Source organism: Mugil cephalus, chromosome 17 (genome assembly GCF_022458985.1).
Source record: "Mugil cephalus isolate CIBA_MC_2020 chromosome 17, CIBA_Mcephalus_1.1, whole genome shotgun sequence".
In the NCBI taxonomy this organism is placed as follows: Eukaryota; Metazoa; Chordata; class Actinopteri; order Mugiliformes; family Mugilidae; genus Mugil; species Mugil cephalus.
Window position 1 is genome coordinate 10,434,304 of NC_061786.1, and position 26,557 is coordinate 10,460,860.

Genomic DNA, 26,557 nt, shown 5'->3' on the forward strand with positions numbered 1-26,557 from the left:
GGGGGGGGGTTTCCTCAAGGCACAGCTAAAGACATGAATAACAAACTACAATCAGTTAACATTCAGTTTCATGAGAAAATCGTTCACTCGCCACAAGGGAGTAAAAATAAAGACAGAAGACACGGCAAGCGTACAGACCGACTGCAAATGAATGAATTTAGTTCATCTATACATCATACGCACATGCACAGGTGGAGAAGACAAGATAGAGTACGTTAAATTAACTCAGATGGTAGTACTTGATTGTTAATGCATTAGAAACAGAATTTTAGGAATATTTGACCAACACCAAACTAATTAATAAATTATTCTGAGCCACAGTGGTGACAAACGTGCTGCGTACTGTGTGTATATGTTTTCATTTTCACAACTAAAACCTGTAAGTGTAATGATAATGGCCTTAGTTGTGACGCAGGGTAATTTACATGATTAGCAAAATGAGAGAAAGTAGAGTCCATGGCATATTTTCGAACAGGTGTAAATCCAGTTGACTATGTTTCTTGCAACTTATAGAATCATTTCAACTTTTTAAGAAAGACTTTCTTGCCTAGAGTCAAATGCAAACATGAAGCTACTACCAGCAGCCGGTTAACTTAACTTAGCATAATCAAAACTCACTGCACCAACCTTTTCTCAGCTATTTCCCTCCACTTCCAATTTGTGCTAAGCTAAGCTAACAGACTGTGCGGTAGCTTCTTACTGCTTCTAGATGGGAGTAGTATTAATGTTGGCGCACTTACAAAAATATCATACTCTTGATTCAAAATAAATACATAAATTAAAAAATCCAGTTAGATCATGAACACAACCAAAACAGCATAATGAATCAATTCTGATTAAGATGGGACAGCTCTGCAAATCCTTCCCCAATCCTCCGTGGCCGCCAAACCACAAAGCACAACATCAACGACACCAAAAAAATAAATAAATAAATAAATACTGTAGCAAAAATAACAACCTCAGATTGATAATAGTTACAACAAGCTTCAGGTTGAGTCAAGCTGCTTGTGCCTCTGTTTGCGAGAGTGTACATATATTACAGTACATCTCCGAGTTACATTCGGCCCTCCGTCTGTCTGCTCTCTCACTGCAGATGGCTTCACAACTAGCTGCCCTCACCCTCAGCCTTCGCCGAGCACTGCCGCAGAGGAACCAGATATCACCCGTGCCCAGACCACTCTGTCAGTCTGCCGGGGCAAGCCTGCTCACACCACCCACTCTCATGGGAACTTTCACCTCTGCTCATGTCCAAGTGGCACAGCATGGGCAGAGTTTCTCTGATAGCAACCCAAAGGCAATTCCACCCCGGTCGCTCTCATCACTTTTCACCTTTTTAATTTGCAAATGAAGCCATAGAAGAAGAATTGAATCCCTGTTGCGGAGCATTTGACTGTTTAACTGAAATAATTTGTACATGTAGTTGCTGAGACGGGTTTGTCGTCCGCTTTATTGTGATGATTACATGGATCCGAGCTCTTCTCCTCTTCACGTTCTTCGTACCTTTCTAACAAGCGCAATCTAGTCTCAGGGTCTGAGGCAGCTAAGTTGGTGCCTGAGGTCACTGGTGAAAAAACGCAGCATCGCGGCCTTTAGTAATCTGTGTTCCCCAGCTGAAGGACACGTGGAGATGAGTTTGGCGTTACGGGTAGGCCACAGGGCTGTCCATGAGCGGGCTGGAGGCATAGGGGTCTGGGGGGTCTTGGAGCTCGGTCTCCCGGGTCTGGGCGTGTCCTTCCTCGCCCTCCTCTTCATCCGCCGGTCCATGACTTGAACTCTGGGAGCTGGCCATGGCGCCATAGCTGTGGTGGGCTGGGGAGGGCATCGGAGTCAACGCCAGCTCCGGCTCCAGCAGCACGGACGCCACAAACAGCTGAGGGAGGCAGATCTTACATTTAGTTTATGATCGTGTCGTGCTGTAAATCACTTATATCACAGGGACTATATGGGATGAAAGTATAGCTTTAAATTTAGGATAGTTTTTTCCACCCTACACTTAAGATGTTGATATCCAAAAATGTGCAATGTATCATGGTCGCTGTACTCTGCACAGCCAGTGGAACATCATATTGTTGCTGTTAATATAGTCACAAATTAATGATTCCGGATGCTCATTTAATGGATCCGCTGTAAGATTATAATGCGGGGACGATATCAATTACACGCTTTGGAGAATCATAAAAATAGTTTGTACTGTTAAATATATACCACAAAAGATCTTTTGCTAAGTAACTACTCATTAACGGTCGCTGATAAATGCAGAACAGTATAACTTAATGCACAACTAAACTATTTTCCCAATCATACCACAGTTTATTAGTGGGCTTTGAAGCTCACCCAAAACTTGAGCAAGCTACTAAGCCCAAATCATGACTCTTGTATTTGCACATTTGTTGTCTTTTGGAGTTCACACTCTGACGCCATCACTCATGACCACATCTCTGCCAGGCACTCTCTAATCTGACATGTCACAGCTTCCCACCAGCCTGGAAAACTCATTCAACAACAGCTCCTAATATAACTGCTACACATATTAAAACCCAGGCCGCCGTGTTACGTCTTTGAAAAGAGATTAAATTTCGCAATATAACGCAATAAACTGTAAACTATGTAATAGCAAACGGATAAAATACTGACACTGGAGGCGGTGGTGGATGATACAGTGCTCCTGTCTGCATCAGTGAACGTCCCCTCCGCCGGCTGATCGGACATCTGAAACAAAGAAAGCGATGAGTGGTGGAAGCTTTCTTCAGTGCGTCTTTGGCTCAAGTTGATCTCATTGAGGTTTTAGCGGAGCTGACCTGGTAGCTTGTCGACTTGTCTGGTTGCTTCCTAAGGCACAAGCGGAGGAGGTAACAGGCAACGCAGGAGGTCAGGGACGCTAAGGTGAAGAGTGTGATGGGATGAAGTGAACCTGTGAGTGTAGAAAAACACGGGAATCAAAACTAATAATGCAGTAGATCATAGGTCTTTAACCCTGTACTGCAGGGGGGTCACAAAATATTTGGTTGATTAGACATTTGACAGCTGAAACCTGTCAATCTAAACCTTGTGTACACAGTAGGACTCGCCCCTATCGCCGCTGAGCCAATTTTAGCTGAAGAGAAGCTAACAGTGCATGATATATGTAGGTATGTTTATGTTCACTGTAGCTTCATCGCCACCCTGCTGTTGCACATGTTTGAAATAAAAAAATATATATTTCAACCTGTGTATTATTTGTAAAACTTTAATAATGAATCGAAATGATTATAATGAGTATTTATAAATAGCACTAGGCTGAGTTTAATATAGTAGGTAGAGGGTCCCTACTTAATCTCTCCATCAGTTTTTTTCAGTCCTTGGTCTGAAAAACGTTGAAGTCCCCTGCACTAGATTGTTTTGGAGACTTTAACAGGGCAGAAATGTGTGAGATGAAGTACCTAATCTGAGCACGGAGAAGAAGAGCAGCCAGAACATGCAGAGGATGGGAGCCACCATGACCTGGCTGATGGCCGCTCTGTGGATCCGCTGGTTGAGTTTGGTGGGAACGTATGCATAGTAGATGTTGTATCGGTCGACCATGTGCTTCAGGATCACGTAGAGCAGACCTAGGGGGACACAATAAAACACACACACGCTGACTGACCAAAGCCTGCGACATGATAATCCATCCCAGTGCACGTCGAGCCAAAGGTTTAATAAATGCACTGAGGAAGTTAGGCTGTGTAAAAACAGTGTGACTTTTGCGTCGAGTCCTGCCACAGAGACATCACTGTGACACCGATCTGCAGCGGACAGCTCAGGTGAAAACGCACAGAGGAGCAGGGCTTGCGAGAGGCCTGCTCGGACTGACGATTAGCGCTGCAGGAGTAAATACGAGCCTGGTGAGCTCTGGGCAGAGACAGGAGCAGAGTGGGCGTCTGGCTCGCGGCTCGCCGTGTCTGGGTGTCTGGGACTACAGCAGCAAATTCACACAGACTGCATCGGACTGGCAGGCAGCAGAGGAGAGTGAGGTTACAGTACGAGGAGAGAGAGAGCCCACACACAGACAGACACATGCATACATGGCCGAGAGGGAAATGCAGTTGGATGCAGTCAGCAGTGAAACGATGTTTAGAAGAAGAGATGATGATGATACAAGCGGGTAATTGTATGTCGCTCACCGAAGGGTGTAATGATGGGACATGTGATGCTATAGGTCATACTGACAGCAAAGATACACATGGTCCAGGCGTACTCCAGGCCAAACTGGAACTCATAGGCCTGACTCTGCAGACAAAAACACAAACACAAGAACGCCTCTTAATGTTTAAATCAAGCTAGACATAAAAGAATACACGTTACAAAATTGCCACACAGGCTTCTGCCGCTGACCCTTTTAACGTGAATCCTCTCAGCCTGGGACTTCGCAAAGCAGAGGCGGAGGGCGTACACGGACAGAGCCGGGATGCGAAGCAGCTCCATGGACGTGCCGATCAGGCTGGAGGTAATCACGTAGTTGACGAAAAACGCGCCGTTGTCGGGAAGGAACACACACCTGCATCAACAAAAAAAAAGAGAGAGAGTTTGGCTGCTCTTTAAACACCTTTTCAGACGAACAGTTGGTGTTTGAAGCAAAAACCATAACCTTACTGGAATTTGACTTCCTTCTCATCCAGGAAGTGGACATCAAAGAGCCAGGTGAAGAAGAGGTCGAGACTGCAGCGAAGGTAAAATATAAAAAAAAGGAAATGCTTGTAAGCAAATCTTCAAAATACGGGTAGAAAAATGCATATGTGTGTGTCTTGCGTCCAACGGTCAGTGTGTACCTTGACAGACCAAGCGAGGGCAGGATGATGACCATGAAGACCAGGAGCAAAAAGCACTTGTGCATCGTCACTTGGTTCTCACCAGATCTGAGACATCAAGTGAATGTTAGCGTATAATAGCACGATTAAGAAAACACACATTTCCTAAAACAATCGGGAAAACACATTTATGAAGTGAAACGCAGCAGTGAAAAATCAGCTGACTCCACGTTTGCTCATTAGCACGAACTACGCTTCTCACTCCGGCGAACAGTTGATTTGCATTCGCTCCTTCGCACATCACGCCTGCACAACACGTTTGTGGGGGGCGGTTACGTAAAGAAGGGAGGCTTATAGGTGCCGTCTCCTTATGGACAGTTGTTCTGCTCCTCCTCCTGCACAGTAGTCGCCGTGTGCACAGGAACGGCACATGGCGGCTACTGTGCATATCATTATCCACACACAGAGATCTCTATGACAACCTGCCTAGAATAACAGTGCAGGGAGAGTGGCGGAGAGAAGGAGGGAGAGAGGGGAGAGAGTAAAAAGAGCAAGAGGGCGAAAGAGGAAAAAATAAATAAATAAACGAGAAAAAAAAAAAAGGAAAACGCTGAGAGGAAGACAAGTAGCAACACATGAAGGGTCCATTTGAAGAAGGACCGGAGGAGAGTGGTAGTCAATGGCTGGTGAGTACCTGGTCCAGTGGGACTCAAAGAAGGCGGAGTAGTAGACGATGAAGGGCAGGAGCACGGAGAACGCCCACAGCAGGAGGGTTGGGAAGAACTGGGTAACGACCGGATTCTGTGTCGGACGGCAAAACGGTTAATCAGCGAGATCGAAGCGGCTCAAAACGAGCGACTTGAGGCCCAAAGTTCTGAAAGTCTAACCCTCAGACTCTCCACGGGCCTTGTGACGTTGAACTTGTCCATGGTGTTGACGATGATGGCCGGAGTGGTGAGGAAGAAGAGCAGGAGGAAGAGGAGGATGTTGAGGAGGACGCAGCGGAGCCACCAACGGGAGCCGCACACCGACAGGTTTTCCCTGGCGATGGGAGAAATAATGAGCCTCAGTTCATGACAGTTAAACTCCCCCCACCCCCGACATAAATGCACTCTACGTATTGACACACGCCTGAAATAGCCAGCTCTGAGAGAAGGGCCGAGCATGTTTCCATTGCGCTGGACTAAGGGGCAGGCTGGAAACAACACACTTCAGCGCTCAGTTTTTTAGGAAGGAACTAAAGTCCCCCGCAAAACCTACGGCTGCTCTGGTACTTTCGTTAGCTCTGAAACACATTCACGCAGACACACAAACATGCAGCAGCCAATGAGGTGCAAAGCACACGCACACACACACACACACACACACACACACACACACACACACACACACAGCGAGTGCTACCATCTCCTTGGTTAATCTCCCATACATATGCATCCCTCATTTGTTACATAATCTCCCTTCGACTGCTGCTTTTGCTTTCCAAGTTGACAAACACGCTGAGGCTGAAGCTAATCCAATCACAGAGCGTCAAAGAGCTAAGGTGGACGTCCTGAGATCGGCCCCACGCGGGCAGCGGCCAACTGGTGCATCTCAAACATCTTAAAAGAAGAGGGAATGAAAAAGGAAACATGATAGATTTTTTTTCTCTGAAGCAGTCACGCTCCAGTTACTGCACACTAATGCTGCACAGACGAGCGAACCCGTAGAACTCTGGTTTTGTCTCAATCCAGAGGTTTTCAAAGATACCAAAAAAGTCAGGTCTAATTACAGGGGAAAGTGTCTAAATGATGCACAAGTCATGCAAAATTAGATATTGCACATCAGAATCTGTGTTGGTGTGGTTTCCCTTGGGTGCTCGGGGTTTCACCCTCAGATGACATACGGTGTAGTTTAATATATTTGTAGGTGTGAGTTTGAGTGGTTGCCTTGCCAGGGGTGTGTTCAACTTCTTGGTGCAGTAACTCAGTATCAAAGGAGTTTATATCACAGATGGGTAAGGAACTCTAATGTTGTCAATTTGGTAAATATAGGGGAGTTTCAAGGAAATATTGGGATCCTTGAGCTTTAAGTGGCGCCACAACAACAACTGTGGTGCACCAGCAGTGTTACCAGTACTCACCATATTATGTCACTGGGAGCAGGTGCGTAGCTGACGCCCCACTTGTGCGACTGCACCACGGTGGTGATGCTCGACTGCTGGGGCCTGCGGCGGCAGTGTACGCGGCCGTAGTCCTTCACAATGCTGGAAGACAAAGGAAGATGTTGGAAAGCGCTGCTGCAGCGCGTCACACCAGGAATTTTGTGGTCGCCCTCCGCTGTGACGGCGTCTGTCTATATGGTGAGAGGGCCGAGCACACATAAACCTTGGTGTCGCGCTGCTGTGTTTACTCACACAGCAGTCATCCTCTCATCGCGGAAAGTCACAAAGGCGATGCCCAGCCTCTTCATGGTGATGCGGTTTTTCTCAGCGTTGAACTCATCCGTCCGCTTCTCCTCTAACTCGCTGTAGTACTGTTCTGCATCCACCTGCAGTTAAAAAAAAAATAAAAGTTTGTCCACTCTTAAGATATGACAATATTACTATATGGTTGCACTGCAGTGCCATCCAGTGGCTAAACAGTTTCTGTGCACAAGTAATGCCGACAAAATTCACCTTCTCAAAGCCGCATACGTCGCAGCAGAATATCTGAGCACATGGATGTGTCTTAATCATGATCTTCCCCTCCTTTTGGGCCTTTGTAGCAAAATACAGCCTGCCTTTCATTGCCTTGCGCCTGAAAAAGACAACAACCTCTCAGACAGGAGTCATAATCGTCACAAAGTGCGCCGGTCCAACCTGTAAAGCGTCAGCGTACCTCTCCAGGTCCAGCCGCATCAGCTTGTGGACGTCAAAGCAGAAACGGATGTCAGTGACAGTGCAGCTGGGGTAGGCCTCACTGGTGAACAGAGGGAAGGGAGTCAATTATAATACGACCGCAGCACAACATACTGAGGTTGTGCATTAAATGAAACCAGACGAAGCTCTCTGATAACAGCGATCAAACACATGGAGGTGGTTTCACTTGACGTAACAATTAAACAGATAAGAAGGCACACGTACTGGAAGTGTTTGGTGATGAGTCCGGGGTCAGAGATCTCTCTGGGTATGCATGTGATCATCAGTGTCCTGGCTACCTGTAACACATAGCACAACCATGGCGTTGAGTTATGTTAGTATGAGTGCACAACTTCACTGGAACAAATAGAAATATTTTGGAGAAAGATTCTGCCTGGTTGTCTTTTCCTGTAGTGCCACCATGAGGTTCATCTTTGTGGTGAGCCGTTTTATGGATTGCATGTCATAAGGGTGAAGTGCAGCCACTTTGGTGACTATTGAATGGATTAATCTGAATGAAGTATCTTTTTTTTTTTGCAACTTCGTTCAGTTATTTTGTTCATGGTGAGCACTGCTCTTATTGCAGCCTACTGAGCCAGTAGCATAACTACAGATGTTTAGTTTTTCTTATTTTCCAAAGGTCCTTATTTCTTAAATCATACATTTTCTGGATATCTTGCCCGAAACTGCCACTCCATCCTCATAGGACGCGAACCAGCCTTGAAATAATTATTTGTTTTCATGAAGTGAAACCTTTAGGTCTGAAGAATGGAGACACACTAGTCTACATACGATGGGTATTTTTACAGTGGAAAGCATGGCCTTGTTCTAGCATGATGTGATGCCGACAGACCTTCTCATCTTCTCTGTACTCCAGCCGTATCGAGTGGTGAGCCATACACAGCAGCGTGATGATGAAGTAAACCAGAGCGAGGATGCTGTGCAGCCACAGAAAGTTGTCCCTTTGAGGCACAGGAACACATATGACAATTATAGATAGCCCACTTTTCTTTTTCCTTTTTTTTTTTTCTTATTTCAAAGGTTCTGGGGTGTTTCATGAGATCTGATGCCAGGCCTGCAGTGTTGGACTTACTTCGCACTAACATTAGCCAGTGTTGTTCTTCCAAAGTTCTCGGGACTGTCTCCTGTAGAAATAATGAAACACGACGCAGAGCGAGACATTTTAATTTCTGTAATGGCTGAAAGGAAACCCCTCCCATTTGTCTAGAGGGTGAGGCCCGAAATGAAGCAATGCCACTATTCAGAGAGAATGTTTTCCATCCAGTTTAATAAAATATCTCTCAATGAATTTTACACTAATTCCAAACATCACGGTGATGCCTAGCCGGGCCGTTTTAATTTGGAAAACTCTCTGTTTGCTGTTGCTATGGCAGCCCGTCAACGGCTGTTGGTTTATTTAATGACGAGGGTGACACACTGGTCTATATCATGACAGCCAAGTTTCTGCGGGCAGCCCAGCTACTCAGAGACCCCATAATGGCCCCAGCATTCATCCTGTTGTGGAATTACTTTTTTTCTAACATTTCCACAACTGCCAAAAGGAATTTCTGCTGCTATTTAGCAGCCGCTTTTATCCACCATCACACCCCTGACACCTACATGTGTATGTTAAAAAGGAAATGAAGCACTCTCTATTCCTACAATTTCAAGTGTTTGATGACTTGCCACCGGCATGCTAGCAGCTCCCTCTAAATGAAGCGCGGCCTCTGTGTATATAAGACGTGTTCAGGTCAACATTAACGTCAGAGTTAAATTAAATTTTGCGAGACGCTGTTTCTTTTTTTAAACTGGACCACAGATAGTTTAAAGGTTTCTGTTTCATGTAACGGGATTGTGTCTGTGTGGGCTTGTGCGCCTCCCGAGGTAAAGGATATCCCTCGCTAGCTAGACCATCATGTTGGGACCGAAATACCCAGGAGGTTCCCGGAAAAGTTGACCGGCAGGATCACGGCCAAAGATAGCAGGGTAACCACTGTCATGAGCAGGATGATGTGGCGCTGGAAGGACAGATAAGTGACGGCGTCAATGCCACATTTGCTGCGGATCTCCTCATCCCTGCACAAACAGAAAGAAGGAACACTGTCAGTTTAAATGCCTCCGATTTCAATCCCCTTTACACAACACGACAAAAAGAGACAGGTGTCAGTGGCGAGATTCCCACTCATGCAGATGTAATGATAATGAGAGCGGAGCGATGTGGACAAGCGGGCCTCCGGCTTCGGCCTCGTCGTGAGTGAAGCGAAGGTTCAGAAGCTGTGATTACCGGGCAGGAGGTTCAGGAAACCCAGTGTCATAAAATAGAGGAAAAACAAAAAAGAAAAAAAAATGAAAAAGAACAAAAGAGGCGCTAGCTGGTCTCATGGTAGCCCACACAATTGGAACTCGTGAGGTGGGTTTCCAGTTTTCCCAGGGATCCTAGGGTGAGCCCGTGGCACGGGAGCTAAAAACAGAAGTGCCCGAACCACCATAATACTATGGAAACCATGGAAACCCCTGCAAATTGCATTTTTACAGGTCTAAATCCGTTGTGCACAGCGAGTACAAATTTTCGATGGGGAAAAAAACCACGGCACCAGCGGTCGAGCGAGGCCAGACTCGTTTGTTTTTTCTGCTAAATGAGATACACCACGAGACCTTACATTTTGATGGTGACTCGAGCTTTGAAGACGGAGCGCCAGTGAAGAAATGGAAGATCAAAGGAGGATAAAATAATTACACGGGGTTTGCCTTTACTTACTTCATATAGTAAAGAGACGAGAGCCACGAGCAGAAGCCCTGGAGGGAGGACAATCATAAAGCAGTTGATAAATAAGCTGTTTATTAAAGACATATGAGACATATATGCAAGTTTTTACACGCCACATCTGACTGCATGCATCCATGCACTATTTGCATCCTAATAACATGAGTGACACAGAGATGGAGATTTAATATGTCTAGCTTGGAGCTGTAATCGGTTTACTGCAGCCTCAGCTGTGTGTAGGCCCAGGCCAATGACTCCAGTCTGACTCTTCGACTTACACCGTCGTAAACATTCGGGGAGTGAGCTCAGTCTGTCACACAGGTGTCATGGAGTCACAGACAGTCCAGATGAGTCATGATCCAAACTTTCCTCTTACAGCATTTTACACAGAGCCATCTCAGACAACAGGAGGTACTGTGAATGCATTAAAACAAGTCCGGCGGACTGTCTAATTGTATTTCTTGAGCTTTTATGTCACAGGCTTGGCCACTATATTCCAGTGCAGATGTCTGTAATCTATCCATCTATGTTTTTTATTTTAATTTTAATTATAATATCTCTCTGATAAAAAGTTTTCTGGAGGCGTTTTTAAATATTCGAGCAGGTCCATTCTTTATTGCTTGTATACGCTCTACTCCTATGTGCACGTGCAAGAGGACCCTCCTGGTTTCAGGTGCACATCAGTGTCCTGTGGTGCGAGCCGCGCTGGTCAGCAGCAGAGGCAGAGACAGTGGAATATTTTCCACCCTGCGGTATGAACAGGATTGGCTACAGTGGAGCCGCGGGCGGCAAGACCGCAGAGCCGAGCACGGAGGTGGGACGGGAGGAGAGTCAGAGGAGCGAAAGAAACATTTCTTAATTGTTCTGGCTTCTCCATAGACTAAACTACAGGTGGATGGTGGATTATCAACTGACAAAAAGCTAGTAAGTAACAGCTTCTTTGGATTGTGTCTGCTGGTCACAGAGACATCACCAAAATTTGGAGCAAAATGTAAAAAAGCTGCAGCCCTTTTATACCAAGCTGATAAGCAGCGATTTGATCTATGAGAGCTGATGAAAGACTTACCATGTCCTTGGTCTCAGAGTCAGAGGGGCTGCCTTCGGACGGAGACTTCTCTTTCTCACTTGGTTCTCCATAAAACAGGGATGTGAGACTAACGTGGGAAGATAATCAACACAAAGAAATCGCAAGATCGTCACACAGACTGCGGCCTGACGAGACCATTTCAGTGCACCACACACACACACACACACACACACACACACAATGTGGCTGCCCATTTTAAATCAATTCATATGTACGAAGAAGACACGAAACACATGCAATGTGGTCCAATCTAATAAAACGGGTGCTGCGATTGAGTTTGTGGAAATCTCTGTCTGTGTGCCTCACCGCTGACGGTTCAACAGCATGTCAAATTAAGCAGTGTAATTGAATTGTGATGAGAGATGAGCGCGTGGCAACAATGTACGGATGCGGCTCGGCCTCGGGGGCTGTGGAACCACCGGCCGTCAGGCGGCACTAATCGAGGCCGCACTCCCCTGGAGAGGAGACGCAGGTCAAGTGGAAGAAAACTAGTCGTGCAGACTGTCACCTGGAATCATTTCATACCTTTGAAGGCATTCAAAAGACTCAGTGATCGAAAGGAAGCTGATGAAATGTTTAAAACATCTTTATAATAATATTTTTTTTTTTTTCTGACTCATACTAAGGAGTTGCCAAACACAACAAAAGTGTGTTAAAGCACGTCAGGTAATAGTAATGTTTGCTAAACTTAAGTAATGTGGTCTATTCAAAAATATCTGTTTGCTAATTTTACCGTATGTAATCTTCACCGCAGACATTATAGGGAGGAAACTCGGTGTTAAGCGCTAGATAAATTAATAGGCAGCTGTAAAACACTCTAAACCATAAGTGCAGGGCTGGCCTGCACATATAGTGTTTCTGACCCACCATTAACAGATAAAGAATATGATTAAAGCATTAGAGCAAGGACGGGTCTGGTAATGACAGAAGCTCCCTGCAGTAATGCTGAGTACCCTTTTCAGCCAGCAGAGGGAGCTGCTGCATCAGGGCTCACCTCACCCCGCTGAGAATTACTGCTCCATCTTAAATGTTGATCTGCTGCTGCTCGCAGACCAGAAAGCGTAGCTGATTTTTTTGGGGGGTTGTGAAACAGTAAGCGAGGGATCTACCTGTCGTTCTCCATCAGCAGAGCCAGGCGGCCGTAGTCCCACGCCGCCTTCCTCAGACAAGAAAAGATGAGCAGCAGAAACTGTAACACAGGACAAGAACACATTTGTTTGTTTTTTTTACGAGCGCCTGGAAATCACACACTCCCTGTCCTCATCTGCCCTCAGTCAAATACCGCTGCACAGCTTGATTATAAAACCGAAGCTTGCCTCTAAATACTAAAAATAAATCGCAACAGAAACAATAGCTTCTAACTCGGCAGCAACAACAACGAGCCATCTCCTTTCTTTAGTACTCCTGGTATGAGGTTGTCTTGGAAACTGCCTAACACAGGTCAGCGTGCGCACGCGAGGTACATGTGCAGTGAGAGCAGAGCGAGTGCAGTCAATAGCAAGAATATATCTGAATAATGGAGAGCGAGCTGAACATCACAATGAGCGACAAAAGGAAAACGCTCCCTGTTCAGCCACGTACTGTGGAGCACAACTGGACCGTGATGAATGGATGTTGACGAATGCAAATTGAGCAAAAGTGCTGATGAATGTTTGGTTTTAATCGCAGCGTTAAATCATTACCTCATTTGAGCTGGGAAGACATTTGGTTAAGTGGGTGGGACTGATGGCCGTGTTAATGGGAAAAACGGGCCCATAAATGTTGAATGATTCATTCTTTAGTGATCTAAAGCCAAGCACAGACAATCAGGTGAACTTGACTGAGACCTGTAGATGAATAATGATTCCACATTAGGAGTCAGGACCCAAACACCCTCTTTTTATTTCTTTTTTTTTTCCCCAAAACAGGAAGCTCTCCGTCGTCTCTGTGTTTTGCCGGTGTCCAGCTCCTCCCTGTTGTGTTTGTTTTACTCCGACTTTGTGCGTGGGCATGCTCTCCTGAAGTCCCACAGATGATTTATTCTGTATGATGATGGAATTGATGCAGAGGCGTGCTCCCGTCACCTCGGGGGGAAGCTCGCTTTGACTCATGCCTGTCATTAAGGGACAGCACTCAACCCTCCGTGTTGGCTTGACAACCAGGCGGCGATAAAAATGAGCCAATTAAAAAATGGAGGTGGCACATCGACAGTGATATCAGTGCGGAGATCAAGCTTGACACGGACTGACAGTGGAACGGGGGAAAGCTGACAAGTAGAAAATGGGAGCCTATTATTATCTGGACCACAAGAGGGAAAATATGCATCTATGCTTGTAAATACCGCACACACCGTATTGCACTAAAAGCTAGTTAAAACATGGAGATGTAACTATGACATGCACATAATGAGTTGGTTTTGGGGGGTTTGCTTGTACATGATTATGAAAGAAAAATCTCTGCAGGGTGTTTGAAAGGTGATGGCATAATTAACACAAAAGGAAAGGAAATATCCCGTATGTGTGATCTAGTTTTACATAGGGAAACACTGAGAACAGCTCATTACAGACAGACAGGTGAACCGTGAGGCCAAATTTTCTTTCTGTCAGGACTCTATGTGACATTCCCAATTATATTTATTTCATGCAATTGTGAGGTACGTTTGACTCACAGATGAACTTTTCGTCTCTGCGTCATATAAGAACTTTTGTCTTCTTGTTAGCAGCTACTGTACGTCCAGGCACAGGAATAGATCTAGAGATTCTGTTACCGTCGTCCCTGTATTTATCCGTCCTGTGCTGCTGACCTTTCCTCAATAAAATCTAAATTAGCTAGTTCAGAGTGTGAGAGGAACGTCATCCAAATAACGCAGAAACGTGTGCGGGTTTGTTCGCATTGACACGCCAACAGGACGCCTGGACTCGTGTCCACATGTGACGTCCGACGCTGCTCTGCCACTTTATTATCACCAACAATGGAGCGAAGTGTTTGAACCAGGATATCCATTAGGCACTACAGCTTTTCAGAAGCAGGCCTTTGACCGCATCTTGCTGTCTGTTTGTATCAGAGCTCCTCAACATGTCTTAGCAGGGTGTTGGCAGCTCTGGATATATTCAGACACCTTGTTGTTAAGGCCGACTAGCTGTGGCGGTGCACGCGGATAAGACGTGGTTTAGAGAGCATAAAAGATGGACAACAAGTGTCCTGTTAAAGAGGAGATTCCAACTATAGTTGATCTGCTATCTATTATCTTTTGGAAGCTTTTATTTTGAAGCCATCTTTCCTGTTATCTTTTTAACAGGCCAATCAGATAATGTTGAAATACCTGCTTGAATAATCAACATCAAAGGAAGCAGGACAATAAGAAAACGACAAGTTGAGCTGAGATTTCAGAACAAATGTCCGTTCAGCGCGATTTCTCCAGAGACAACAGTGCAAGCTGTGTGTATTGTGTGCGGCCGTACCATCCAGAGCACCACGTTGATGGCGAGGACCGTGGGCACGCCGCCAAACGGCAGACCCTGGAGGACGCTGCTGCGGGAGTGCGAGCGGTAGCATCTCTCAGCAGTGCTGTTATCGTCCCCGAACGTTTCCAGGAAGCCCAGGACATCGAGCTCCACAGGCCTCGCCTGCCCAAGCGGCGCTGCGGTCACAAACAGCTCAGACTGCGCCATCAGGACTTGAACATGTCTGAGGGAAAGAGACAGGAATATATACTTAACATCGGTCAACTGAGACGATAATAAATACAGCTTTGAATAATGACATTGTTGAAATTAAAATTATACTTTTGATTTAGCATTTGGCTAAAATACTTTTGGAACAGTCAGTGAATAAGTGTGTATCACAGAGAAATATTCATCAAAAGCTTTCTACTATGCTAATGAGTCAACTTTTTTTTGATTTATTAAGAGAAACTTTGTTTATTTAATCTCTCGAACATGTTACATAGACTCCCTCGCCTTTGCACCCATCTACCGAATGCCCACTTAGTCTGTACAAGCATGCATTTACAAAATCTAACTGTTTTTGCATTTCAGTGGAGACTTAGTCTGGTGTAGCCACATTCAATTTTTATATATATATATACATATTTGCATGCTTACAACCAATCAGAACCATTCATTGTACACAAATTCAAGCCCACAATGTTCATGTGACATGGACGACCACCTCGTTGTTACTCTTACGTCCATCAAAGCATAACACCAAAACTATTTGACTGACCGGGCAGATATTGGCCAAAGCATAATCTGTTTGCAATGGAGTGGCTCCAGACCACAAATTAGTGAGCGGGGAAGTTGTCTTTCTCCCATGCTAATGGAGACAGTGAGGAAGGGTCCGGCGTTAGCAGCTTAAATGGTCAAACTAGGACAACACACATTGCGGTGAGCCAATTTAGGATCACCAATTTACCAAAGAACCATTTGTCTCTGGACTGTATGGGAAAAAGCTGGAGCGCACGGACAGAATCCATGTAGGTACAGGAAGCGCACGGAAACTCAGAGTGAGGCGACATTGCTAACCACTGCACCACTGTGCCTCTAATTGCAGCACATTGAAGGATCAGTCTAATTAGCACCATGGTCCATTAGCAGCAGTTGATGAGTGTCTGTTGCCTTATCCGACAAATGGAAGTCAAGGTGTTACATAAAAAAAGGGCAAACTGGTGGATAGGCTCTTCAAAAAGGCAGAAACATTGACAAGCCTTCTTAATAACGTGGGCATGGACATATTTCTACTGCGCGAAAGAAGAGACTCATTTAAACAGAACAAAAACCGTACTCAACTGTAAGTTTGAACAGGCAGTTATTGCCACAGAGCATGCATAGGATATGATCGCTCGTACAGCCATGACCACAGAATGGAGGCACGGACCATCTGTCCTCCAGCAGCACACGCTATTCTCACTTTCAATCAATACACTCCCGACTCCCAGCTGCTCAGCTTGTGTACACTCTTCACTGAATAAACAGTTGGAGGAAATGGAGCAGAAACAGAGTGCTGACAAAGCTCTGTATCGATGCTGTGAATTCATATGACTAACAGAAGTCAATTAGGGGATTTTATGGGGAAAGATTTGATTCCACAAAGTCATGGATGTTACCGTGGCTGAGAGGCACGCTGTGTGCTCCTCAGCAGCCAAAACGCCGTGATGCTAAAGGTCTCAGAACTGGCGCACGTTACAGAACCAAACCCTGGCGCTATTCATCACCGCGCCAATTATGTCACTTCCTGGGAAGCTCCGTCATAGTTTTACCAAATGGCGTGCGACAGAAGCCACAGCGGGACATCGTGTAGGAGGCGAGCTGATCAATGGGACACACACACAGAGAAAGGTCTGGTAAAGGGCAGAGGCATAGAAATACAATCCAGCAATCTCTGAGAGGACACTTCTCCACCACGGTTGCCTCTCTCTTGGCTCCTGTTGTGAAACTGTATAGCCCCCAGTCAATATTTAGATACTTAGCATCTGAGACCTCCCACCCCCTCTCCTCCCATGGACATGACTGGGGAAGAGATTCCCAGAGGATGGATCATAAAGCAGATCCATAACATGCAAACACTCTCGAAATGTTTCTGCAGAAGCAGATATACCGTTTTCTCTCTTTGCCAACAATGGTTTTAGGCCAACTGTAATATGCAAAAGGATCACTGCTAAAAATGGATGATAAATAATGACAAAAAGGTTTATAGTATAGGCTTTCTGAAAATTTGATCATATAGGAGACAATTTGCATCTAAAATTGACATTTTGGGGACAAACTGTTCTTTTTATTTTGTGATCGAGCAGCAAAACTCACCAAACCATCACTTGTGATAGCACTAATCGTTAAGCAGCATTTGCTTTTTACTCATCAGTCTGATGTGAAAAGCTGCAGTAATAAACACACTCTTTGCCTCTGACATGAAGGGATGGCAGCAAAACAAAGAGCAGCCGAGAGAACTACGACAAGAAGCAACAGGAGCTACAACAAACAGAAATGACACCCTGTCATCAAGCAAAACACACAACTAGCAAGCCCTTAACCCAAAACACTGAGCTCTGATGTAGACTGACAAGCAGATGCTTACACAGACCTCTATCGACACACTGACATTTCCCTCCTCCTGCATCGGGCTTACTCTGCCGCTGCCGGCTGCTGACGCTAACGCAGAAGCGCTTCTCCTCCACCCCCAGCATCGGGCGGGATGCTGAAGGATGCAGGCTGACCGTGATGTGCTTTCACACAACATTTGGGCAAACGTCACGGCATGACTCAGCAGTTTAGTGCCGAGCCTCCACGGTCACTCTCGTTCTGCCTGTATATACACTCAAACATGATCCCAAAGGTATCCAGCTCTCCTCCAGCTTACTCAACTCTGCAAATCCAGAGTCTTTCTAATCCTCTCCCTCTGCTCACTTCTCAGCCTTCCGAGCCAGCGCAACAGATCAAAGAGTGATGTTTGGCTCGCGAGGCAGTGTTGTGACTACTGCCTCGCAGAGTGAGCGAAATCTCCTCCTCTAGACTATCACGATCACAGATGCTGAAGTCAGTTGCAGGAGCAGCGAGGTGGTGATGACATACACCTGAGTTTGAGTCAGAGAAGCAGAAAAAAAAAAAAAAAAAGGCCAAGCTTTAAAAAGGAAAAGCTTGCTCAGGTCTGCTAATCTGCTCATTGCACCAGAAGAAAAACAGCTGAGGTATCCATGTGTGTGTGAAAGAGAGAGAGGGAGAGAGAGAGAGGATATCATCCCTGAGGTGATGCAGACAAAACAATTATACTTAGGCAGGAGATCAATAAATTGTTGCAAACCCTGTTGCAATCCAGACATCCCTCATCCCTCTCTAGTAACATTAGGATCAAATCAGCTTCTGTAGTATTATGAATTGTTTCAAGGCACTGTTATTTCACAAAGTGTCACACAATGCGCATCTTGACGCAAGATAGAACAAGAGACAAGCGAGGTATGAGATTCATTTTGAGCTAATGGTACCATAACAACAAGCTCACGGTGACAATGCAACAACCAATCAGCATTAATTAACAGCAAGCACAGTTGAGGTCAATGGGATAGTGTCCAGTTCTGCGTATTCTGTGATATTTCATTTTGACGAGAAGCCATTAAATCATCAAAGTGAGGGTAATTCATACTGACAGGGCCGTGAATGCGTGGACCAAGCCTGAAAACAGGCCATCCAATACTCGTAATGTTATTTCGAATAAAATTGAACGTCGCGGCGGTGTGACAGGAAATGAATCACCAAAATTATCCCATTTTGACCAAACATGAAATGCCAGTGGTTCGACGGGCTTCCAAAAGTCGCTAAAATTCATACTCTGTGACGCACGGTAAGGAGTGGTGTCCTGGTTTCACCATTTAAACTGCTCACACCACAAGCTTACTCACTGTCTCCATTAGCCTGGAAGCGAGACCAGCTTCCCTTGCCCACAAAACTTTTGTAGCAGAACGCTGGTCTGGAGGCGCGCCATTAGGCACTGGTTACGGTGTGGCACAGATCTGAACCAAATAGTTTGGTCAGGCTTTAGCCGTCTAGAGTCCAGGGCATTTTGGGCCGTTTTGGGCTACTTTTGACTTTGACTTCATCTGTCATGTATTTAGTGTGTTTACCATGTTAAATACAGCAGATTCTCCCCTCCATGCCCTGGTATTTGGTTGTCATACAGTACATGTTGTTAGACTGTGCACTGAAAAATATACAATAAAACACAAAAACAGGTATGAAACATGTAATATTCTTACTACTAAAACATTTAAAACATTCTTAATGAAGCTTTGTTAGGGTTCCAAGCTTAGGATGTATACGTACACATACAAAAGTTAAATTAACAGTAACAGTGATGGACAGAAGAGTAACACTGATATAGTGTTAAAATGTCATGTATAACTTGGAACTGCAGTGTGTGTGCTGGTAGTTTTTCCTATGTATCAGGAAGGACGGCCCATAAGGGGAATCCAAATGGCATGTTACCGCACTCATTAAAGAATCCTGCGTGACAAAGCCAATCTGGCCACCATGATTGTTGAAATTTCACGGCAAATCCTCCATCAGATGAGATCAAACACCTAAACAGCAAGATATGAGCAACAAGTCTCCGACCCATTTTGGGGGGAAACAAATGACTCCAGCCATGGATGGACACATACACAAACTACTGCAATTAAATTAGTCCGCAATGCACAAGATACATAGAGAAAGCTTAATTTATTCTCTACCATTCTAGCATCAAGGTGAGGCAACAATCCCACTTATGTGGCCAGAGATGTTCAATCTTTTCTGCGTAAAGAAACGCTCATTAACATTTTATTTTTCAATTGTCCTCTAGTAGCAATAGGTCTGAGCTCAGACAACATGACTGGATACCGTCGCCCCCTGTTGGTTAGTTCATTTATTCTAGCCTGAGTCTTAACCAGTAACTGTCAGCTGCAGATAAATAACCTGGCCCCCACTATAATCTATCACAATCTATTCTTTTATATCACAAAAGTTTCAGGAGGCTGTGATGTTTGTACAGTGATTCAGCTGAGCCACACAGGCTCATGCCACTGCCCTGTTCTTGCAATACGTGCTGTATCTGACAAACGTGTGTGCCACATAAATTATGCTACACATGTAAATGTTTAAGTAATAATGGTTTGACTTTGTGCACCCATGAGTTAAGTTTGCAGCTCGAAATAACAGAAGTGACCTGTTTTACACAGCGGTAAACAAGCTGTGGCCAACGCACCTCAATGGTGAGAAGACCCCCCATGGGTGCATCCACTCTGCCTTCTCGTCAGCGATGGCAACCAATCTGTGTCCAAAGATTTTGGATTTATTTTAATGCGTTTACACTGTTGCTGTCTATGAAGTATACAGAACTGTTTTACTCCAAAAAAAGGGGCGTGGTGAAAGAGAGCCAGATGTTAAGCAAAACAAGATAAAGATTTAAATCAACTGTTGGCATCAACTATTAGCTTTTATTGTCCTTTATATCACTTTACCTGATGTATTTACAACTACTTTTACAAATGAGAAGCTGCTAGTATCTCATGAAAACATCTGCCTCAGTAAATACTGTATCTTCGCCATGTTTTAAAGGAGTAGTGTCTAATCCCCTGCGACACCAAAGACTAATAAATACCATAAACCACTTGGTGGACGGCCCTGGAAGAGCTAGCCCTCCCCTAGTCAAACGCTCAGTTGGATCAAGATACATTACCTGCCCGAGGGAATGCGAACGATGGTGCCGTTTTGCGGGAGAAATGAGCCATAAATAAAATGTGAACTACCGCTGACTTCCAAACCTCTGCACCTAATCAACTACCAGTCACAGCGAGATAAAAAAGACCAACCCCAAGGACAATTTGCAATCACCATAAATAAAAGACCACGGTTTTAGAGGCGTCTTGACTGCGCTGGCTGCAACCTCGTTAAACATGCAGTTTCCCCCAGTCACTGTTCTGTTGGCGAAGGCTGGTGCATGAGACAGCAGTATCTGTATCTGTGGACAGGAAGCGTTTAACATTTCTCTCGTCTTTTCCTTCATCTTAAAGGATCTGAGCCGGCAGAATGAGTCTCATTGTTTTGCTCAGATGTGCTCTCCATGTTAATTCAAAAGTGAGACCCTGATTATCGAAACCTCTTTCTTTAACCGACTCTTGACAAACCAATAAAACAGAGACATCAGAGGACACATTTTACTTCTCATTATTTATGTTGCCATTAACATATATTGTGCGTCTGTATATACGTCTAATAAAGGTAAAGGCTTGAACTTCCCTCTCTGACTTTCGCCTTTTGGTTTAGACCTGCGTGATTACAGACAGCTGCCATGGGATTTAATCCCCTTATTAGTGATTTTAACCAACGCGGGAGCATTTCTAAGCGTGACCATGTGACTTCAGAGCTGAATGAATTTTTCATTGGGAGTTTGTCTACCCCCTGTAGTTTTCCATCAACACACCAAAGAGCAGGTGCCATTTCCTGCAGGCCGCTGGTAAGCCTAAGCTCTCCAGCGATCCACATGCACCACAGGTTGAATAAGGATTTGTATTGAGGCCTCTCCAGCTTATCAGTGCTCTCATTCATGTCACAATCACTTCATGCCAATAAGTGTCTGATGCATGAATATTAAACACACACACGTGACTCCAAAACCTTAAGCATTCATCTGCTGCTTTAACAACAACCTCCACACTCTTCAGATAAGGATTTCCACCACATTTGGTTAGCAAACCCTCTTAGTGAGACCAAAAAGCTTTTCCCGGGGCGCCCCACTAATGTTGCATGGTGGATGCTGATGTTTTGCGAGCAGTGTGCACAGTCCTTCTTCGTTGTGTTAGCATGCTAACATTAGCAAAATATTAGAGCATAGGTATTATTAGTGAGCATCACCAAAGTAATCAGGGTACATTAGAGAAACGGAAGCAGATTTCACGACAAACAGACGTGGATAGGTCTGTTTGTTTTAGGCACACAGTGCATCTGATCAGTGCATCTGAGTGCACCTAAACCTCGGCTCTAGAGGAGCTACAGGCCCCTTCTGTGAAGGGTTTGCTTGGAGGGTGGTGTTGGATGTGTGGATGGTCAACCCTAATCAGACTCAGCCTGAGGGAAGAAGGGGGCGGAGGGTTTATCCCAATCTGCTCACCACCTGCTCGGTGGAGGGCAAGGGAGGAGACTTCTCCGTCTTTTCATAACTCGCTCACACTCGATCACACCACACACAAGCACGGATCACTGAGGTGTGTCTGCCCTGAGCTCACAGTTAACACGGCATCCTCTCCCCTCGCCTCTTTCTGAAGGCTGAGTGAGCCGTAGCATGAGTGCTCAACAAACCTAACACCTGCTTCCTGTCTGTCTGCACATGCTCAGTAGGCCCCTGTGGGAGCGCTGTGCGTCTGCCCTGCTGCTGTTGGGGGGCGGACCGGGCCATTCCTCATTAGGACCCATCTGGCATCAGTGGTGTCTAACATTTATGCTGGATGACACTGAACCTGCACAGTTCAATAAACAAATGATTTGCATTTTCTCTGCATGCCTGAGATATTCTGGAAGATTCCACCTACAGCTCCTTACACTGCAAAAACCTGCTGGAGCCGATCCCAGGGACGGACTTGTGAGAGTTTCAGTAAAAATTACCTTCACCTCAACATCGACTGAAAAATGCAAACGCTGCTCATCAGAACAGATTCACTGGGGGAAATCTCTAGTCTCTGTAAGCATCTGAATTATTAAGAAACAGTCCTTGAACGTACAACACGTCTCAGCATACTGACACACTGTGAACCATGCACTGCGTCCAGACTGTTTATCATTTTACTCAGTATGTTTAAATGCACATGAAAAACCAGAATTATTGCCTTAATCCGACTTTAACTGGACAACTTAAGCGCATGTCAACATGTTGCTCCGACGGACACCCAGATAATGTGTTTGGAAGTCGATTTTCTCCAGCATGTACGTGCTTAATCGAACTACAACAGGAAAATGCATGTGCGCATGCACCACAACCACTGAGCTGGAAGTATGACCCCGGAACAAAGACATCCAAACGGCCGGTCGCAGAAGAAGAAGGTAAACAGAGTCGGTAGAAGAACCACCTGAGGGGCAGCGTGCATTTTATTGGCACCAGGAGATTTAAAAAGCTGAACTATTATCCATCTTGGTGTTGTTAGAAATGCCAGTCTGCCACATGAATGTCTGTTGTTTGTTATATGACACAATAGATCAACCGGAAAGGGAGCCGAATTAACACGCTGACAAGAAACATATCGCCACCTAGTGTGGAGGAGGAGGACATGCTCCCATCAGTTATTCGATTTTCTACATTGCACGTAAACTGGGACAAGCTTGAATAAGCTGTGCATGTAAACACACTAATTAGCATGGATATTCAACAACAAATTAAACAAAATACCAGAGTTTTTTAGACACATGAATTTAAAGGTTAAGGGGGAAATGCGCTAAATAATAAGCTAAAATAATCAAGAATAAGGTTAGTGAATAGAAAAGTTAAATTAATTACTTCTTAAAGTTCCCAGAGGATACGCCGACATATTATAATATCTAACCTGTTCCTACAAGACCAGTGCAACAGCTCAAAGAAGTAAATCTGATGTGACTATGTGGCTAGTCTACAGAGTGTAAACAAAAGGCACCATTAGCATAAAGTGCGAGACGGGAGAGGGTGTAAGAAAGTCTGACATCTGTGAGAATATCTGATGCCACTTCCTTAAGCGTATGCCAGGGAACAAAATACATCGGTGACAAAGTGTGCATAATATATCAGCGACAAAGCTGCTTCCATCGCCTTGTGGAAACCTCGTGGAATGGCAGGAACATTCACAGCTTGAATCCCAAATAGCAGGGAGCCTACTTTCCAGCAAAGGCATAAAAAGAACAAAGCGGAGCCTATTTTACGAAAACGCTGTGGTTAGATGACTGCTGGAATACAGATGGAGCTTTCACAGCTAAGCGTGGTATCATTAGCCGCCCTTTTGTTCTGATATTCTGTTTGTGTTTGATTTTCTGTCAAGAGGGTTTGGCCACAGTGTTTTGTGACATTTTATTTATACCTAGCAGCCCGTGACACGAGGACGGTGACTCACACAAATACATCTCACACACGCTGCAGTTGTGAATGTATGGCACACGAACGCACACACACACATGCACACCACAAAGCGTCTCATTGCCAGGAACACACTCATCATCATCAGTCCATAGGAAAATGCCTGTGTGGTGTAAGACAGGAGTGTGTGCAAGGTGTCAGCAGCGTGGGCTTTGCCTCTCTGAATCTAAGTGTAGAGGTAACCCCCATTCATTACCATAGTAAAGGCAGTACTATGATAACCTCCTTCAGTTCCGGGGTTGGATGGTGGATGATATAATAAGACAGGCAATCCTTTATTTAACAAAAGGTAGGCATTACAGAAGCTAAGCAGTATTAGTTATATATAAAATCTAATATATAATAAGGCAGAAAAAAAAAGAGGAAACCCATTGACATCCATTCACTGCATTGTTTGGTATATCTTCATACTCATGTTCACCGTGTAACATCTGCCGCGTTCACTCTTTCCAAGTCAACCTGAGCAGATTATTATTATTTAATGATTTTCATCGAAAGTGATAAAAAAAACACATAAAACAACAACATTTACGCCAGTATTTTTACTGTTTGTGTTCATACTGTGCAGCTGGAGCTGTCCACTAGCTCGAGGTGCTGAAACAAGCAGACAGAGGTAAGCACTAAACGTAGATGTTTGTAACGGACAGAAGCTTACTTAACATTTTCTTTAACGTCCCTCTCAACATTGTCCGTGGCTGGTCACTGCTGCACAAGCAAACCATATCCATCAACACTAGCGCAATCTCTTTTTCAATCCCAATTTAGAGTCTAAAAGCATTTCAACACCTGTGAGACACTTGACATTGACCAGTATTCATCCTTTCACAGTATCAGATGAAATGTTTGTGAAACCCACCAAACTGTGGTAAACTAAAGTGCTTCATAGAGAAAGACACCTTTCTGGCGTTTAATGAGGCATTAAATGGTGAAAAAATACTCAAACCAAAAGTTAGATTGAAGCCTAACAAAAGTGGAACACATTTAAATATATGTGCGATAAACGCAAATATTTAATAGTGCGTAGGAGTTTGTTACATTCACATTTCGTAGATGCCCTTTTCAGAACCACGACTAATCAAACACCCACCCCCTGTTCAAAGGTTGAAGAAAAATGTTACGACTTCTCCCTTTATCCGACACATATGTGGCGATACTGGGTTCTTGCCTTTTTCAAACTTCTATCCTACAGCATTAGGTGCGTCCCGCAGAGTGACAATGTTACAGTAATTAAGGGTTCTGATTGATATCTCTAAAACATCTGTGAAAGCCTAACATCTCTATTTATAGAAGATGTTTACATGGGAGCCCGGAAAAAGGATAGCGCTCCTCCCCGATTAATGAACAACACTAATTGCCATCACTGCTCTCATATATCTGGTTTATCGAATGTGATAAATTTAGGAGATGCAGCCTCACTAGAACTGACATATCATGTTCCACTACAAATGAATAACTTACGCGAGATCCCGTTTCTCAAGCTCACAGTACGACGGTACTGTGAATCACAGTGTGTTGCAACGCAAGAGTGGCCCACTGAAATGTCAGCAGTCCATTATAAATCTGGCATTTTTTAAGGCCACCTCCCTTCATTACTGTCGTGCAAATGGCAGGAGTTGTGAACAGGAAGTAAAGGGGAAAAATACAGATTCATGTACACTCCAAAAGAAAGCGTTTCTGAGAGATATTCAGTAAGTGGGAAGCATCGGTAACCTCAGGTTACCTCAAGAATAAAGTCTAACACACTATTTTGGGAGAAACAACAAGAGTTAAAATCTACCAAATGGACAGCAGGATAAGCTTTGACTCAACAGGTCAAACTACTAGCTCAGTAGACCACTAGAGGTTTTTATTGATGTAAATCATACAGACAGCAGGATGCAACAGAGAGAAATTAACACAAGTACAACATGTATCGGACACAGATGACTTATCTTATAAATGCGCATCTCCAATCACATCCCTAAATCTGTTCATTAAACATTTACCACCTAGAGAAACAATAGGTGTTACAGATAGAACAAATGATGCACCTGGTTTGGGTGGAACAGCCTGACACGTTTCCAGAAACATGCTCCTCCTCATCAACCACAACAACCCCGTGCCGTATTATTAAGTTTTCCAATTAAATTTCAAAATCGCATTTTTGCATCAAGGGTGGAGAAAGGGGTGATTCTCTGTCCAGTCAGACAATATTCAGCGATTTTATGTCGAACCGCTTACTGCAGTCTCAGAACAAACTGCACATCCACCTTCCTCCAGGAACTTGATGAAAACGATTGCGCCATCAATAGTAAAAAAAATAAAAATAAAGCCCGACCGGTGCACGTTAACGTCGCCGTACACGAGTTTAAAATTCGCATCGCTCACCTCACAAAGCTTCCTGATCGCTGGCGTCTAGCGGTGGTGGTGGCGGCGGTGGTGATGGGGAAGCTGCTGGGCTTTTTTCCCCCTTCAACACCAAGATA

At 44.7% G+C, this 26,557-nt stretch overlaps 1 protein-coding gene across 1 annotated transcript; it reads right to left on the reverse strand.

Moving 5' to 3' along the window:
* Positions 1 to 26,557, reverse strand: tmem63c (transmembrane protein 63C). The gene is made up of 23 exons (XM_047611775.1): positions 26,460 to 26,557; positions 14,936 to 15,161; positions 12,605 to 12,684; positions 11,475 to 11,562; positions 10,403 to 10,440; positions 9,578 to 9,720; positions 8,738 to 8,789; positions 8,498 to 8,606; positions 7,870 to 7,943; positions 7,625 to 7,705; positions 7,423 to 7,543; positions 7,162 to 7,295; positions 6,889 to 7,011; positions 5,654 to 5,807; positions 5,461 to 5,567; positions 4,788 to 4,874; positions 4,612 to 4,677; positions 4,354 to 4,516; positions 4,143 to 4,248; positions 3,420 to 3,587; positions 2,799 to 2,911; positions 2,635 to 2,709; positions 1 to 1,870 (listed from the first exon to the last, which is right to left on the reverse strand). The coding sequence occupies exons 2-23, from the start codon at positions 15,143 to 15,145 to the stop codon at positions 1,640 to 1,642; spliced, it is 2,523 nt and encodes an 840-aa protein (XP_047467731.1). The 5' UTR covers positions 15,146 to 15,161; positions 26,460 to 26,557; the 3' UTR covers positions 1 to 1,639.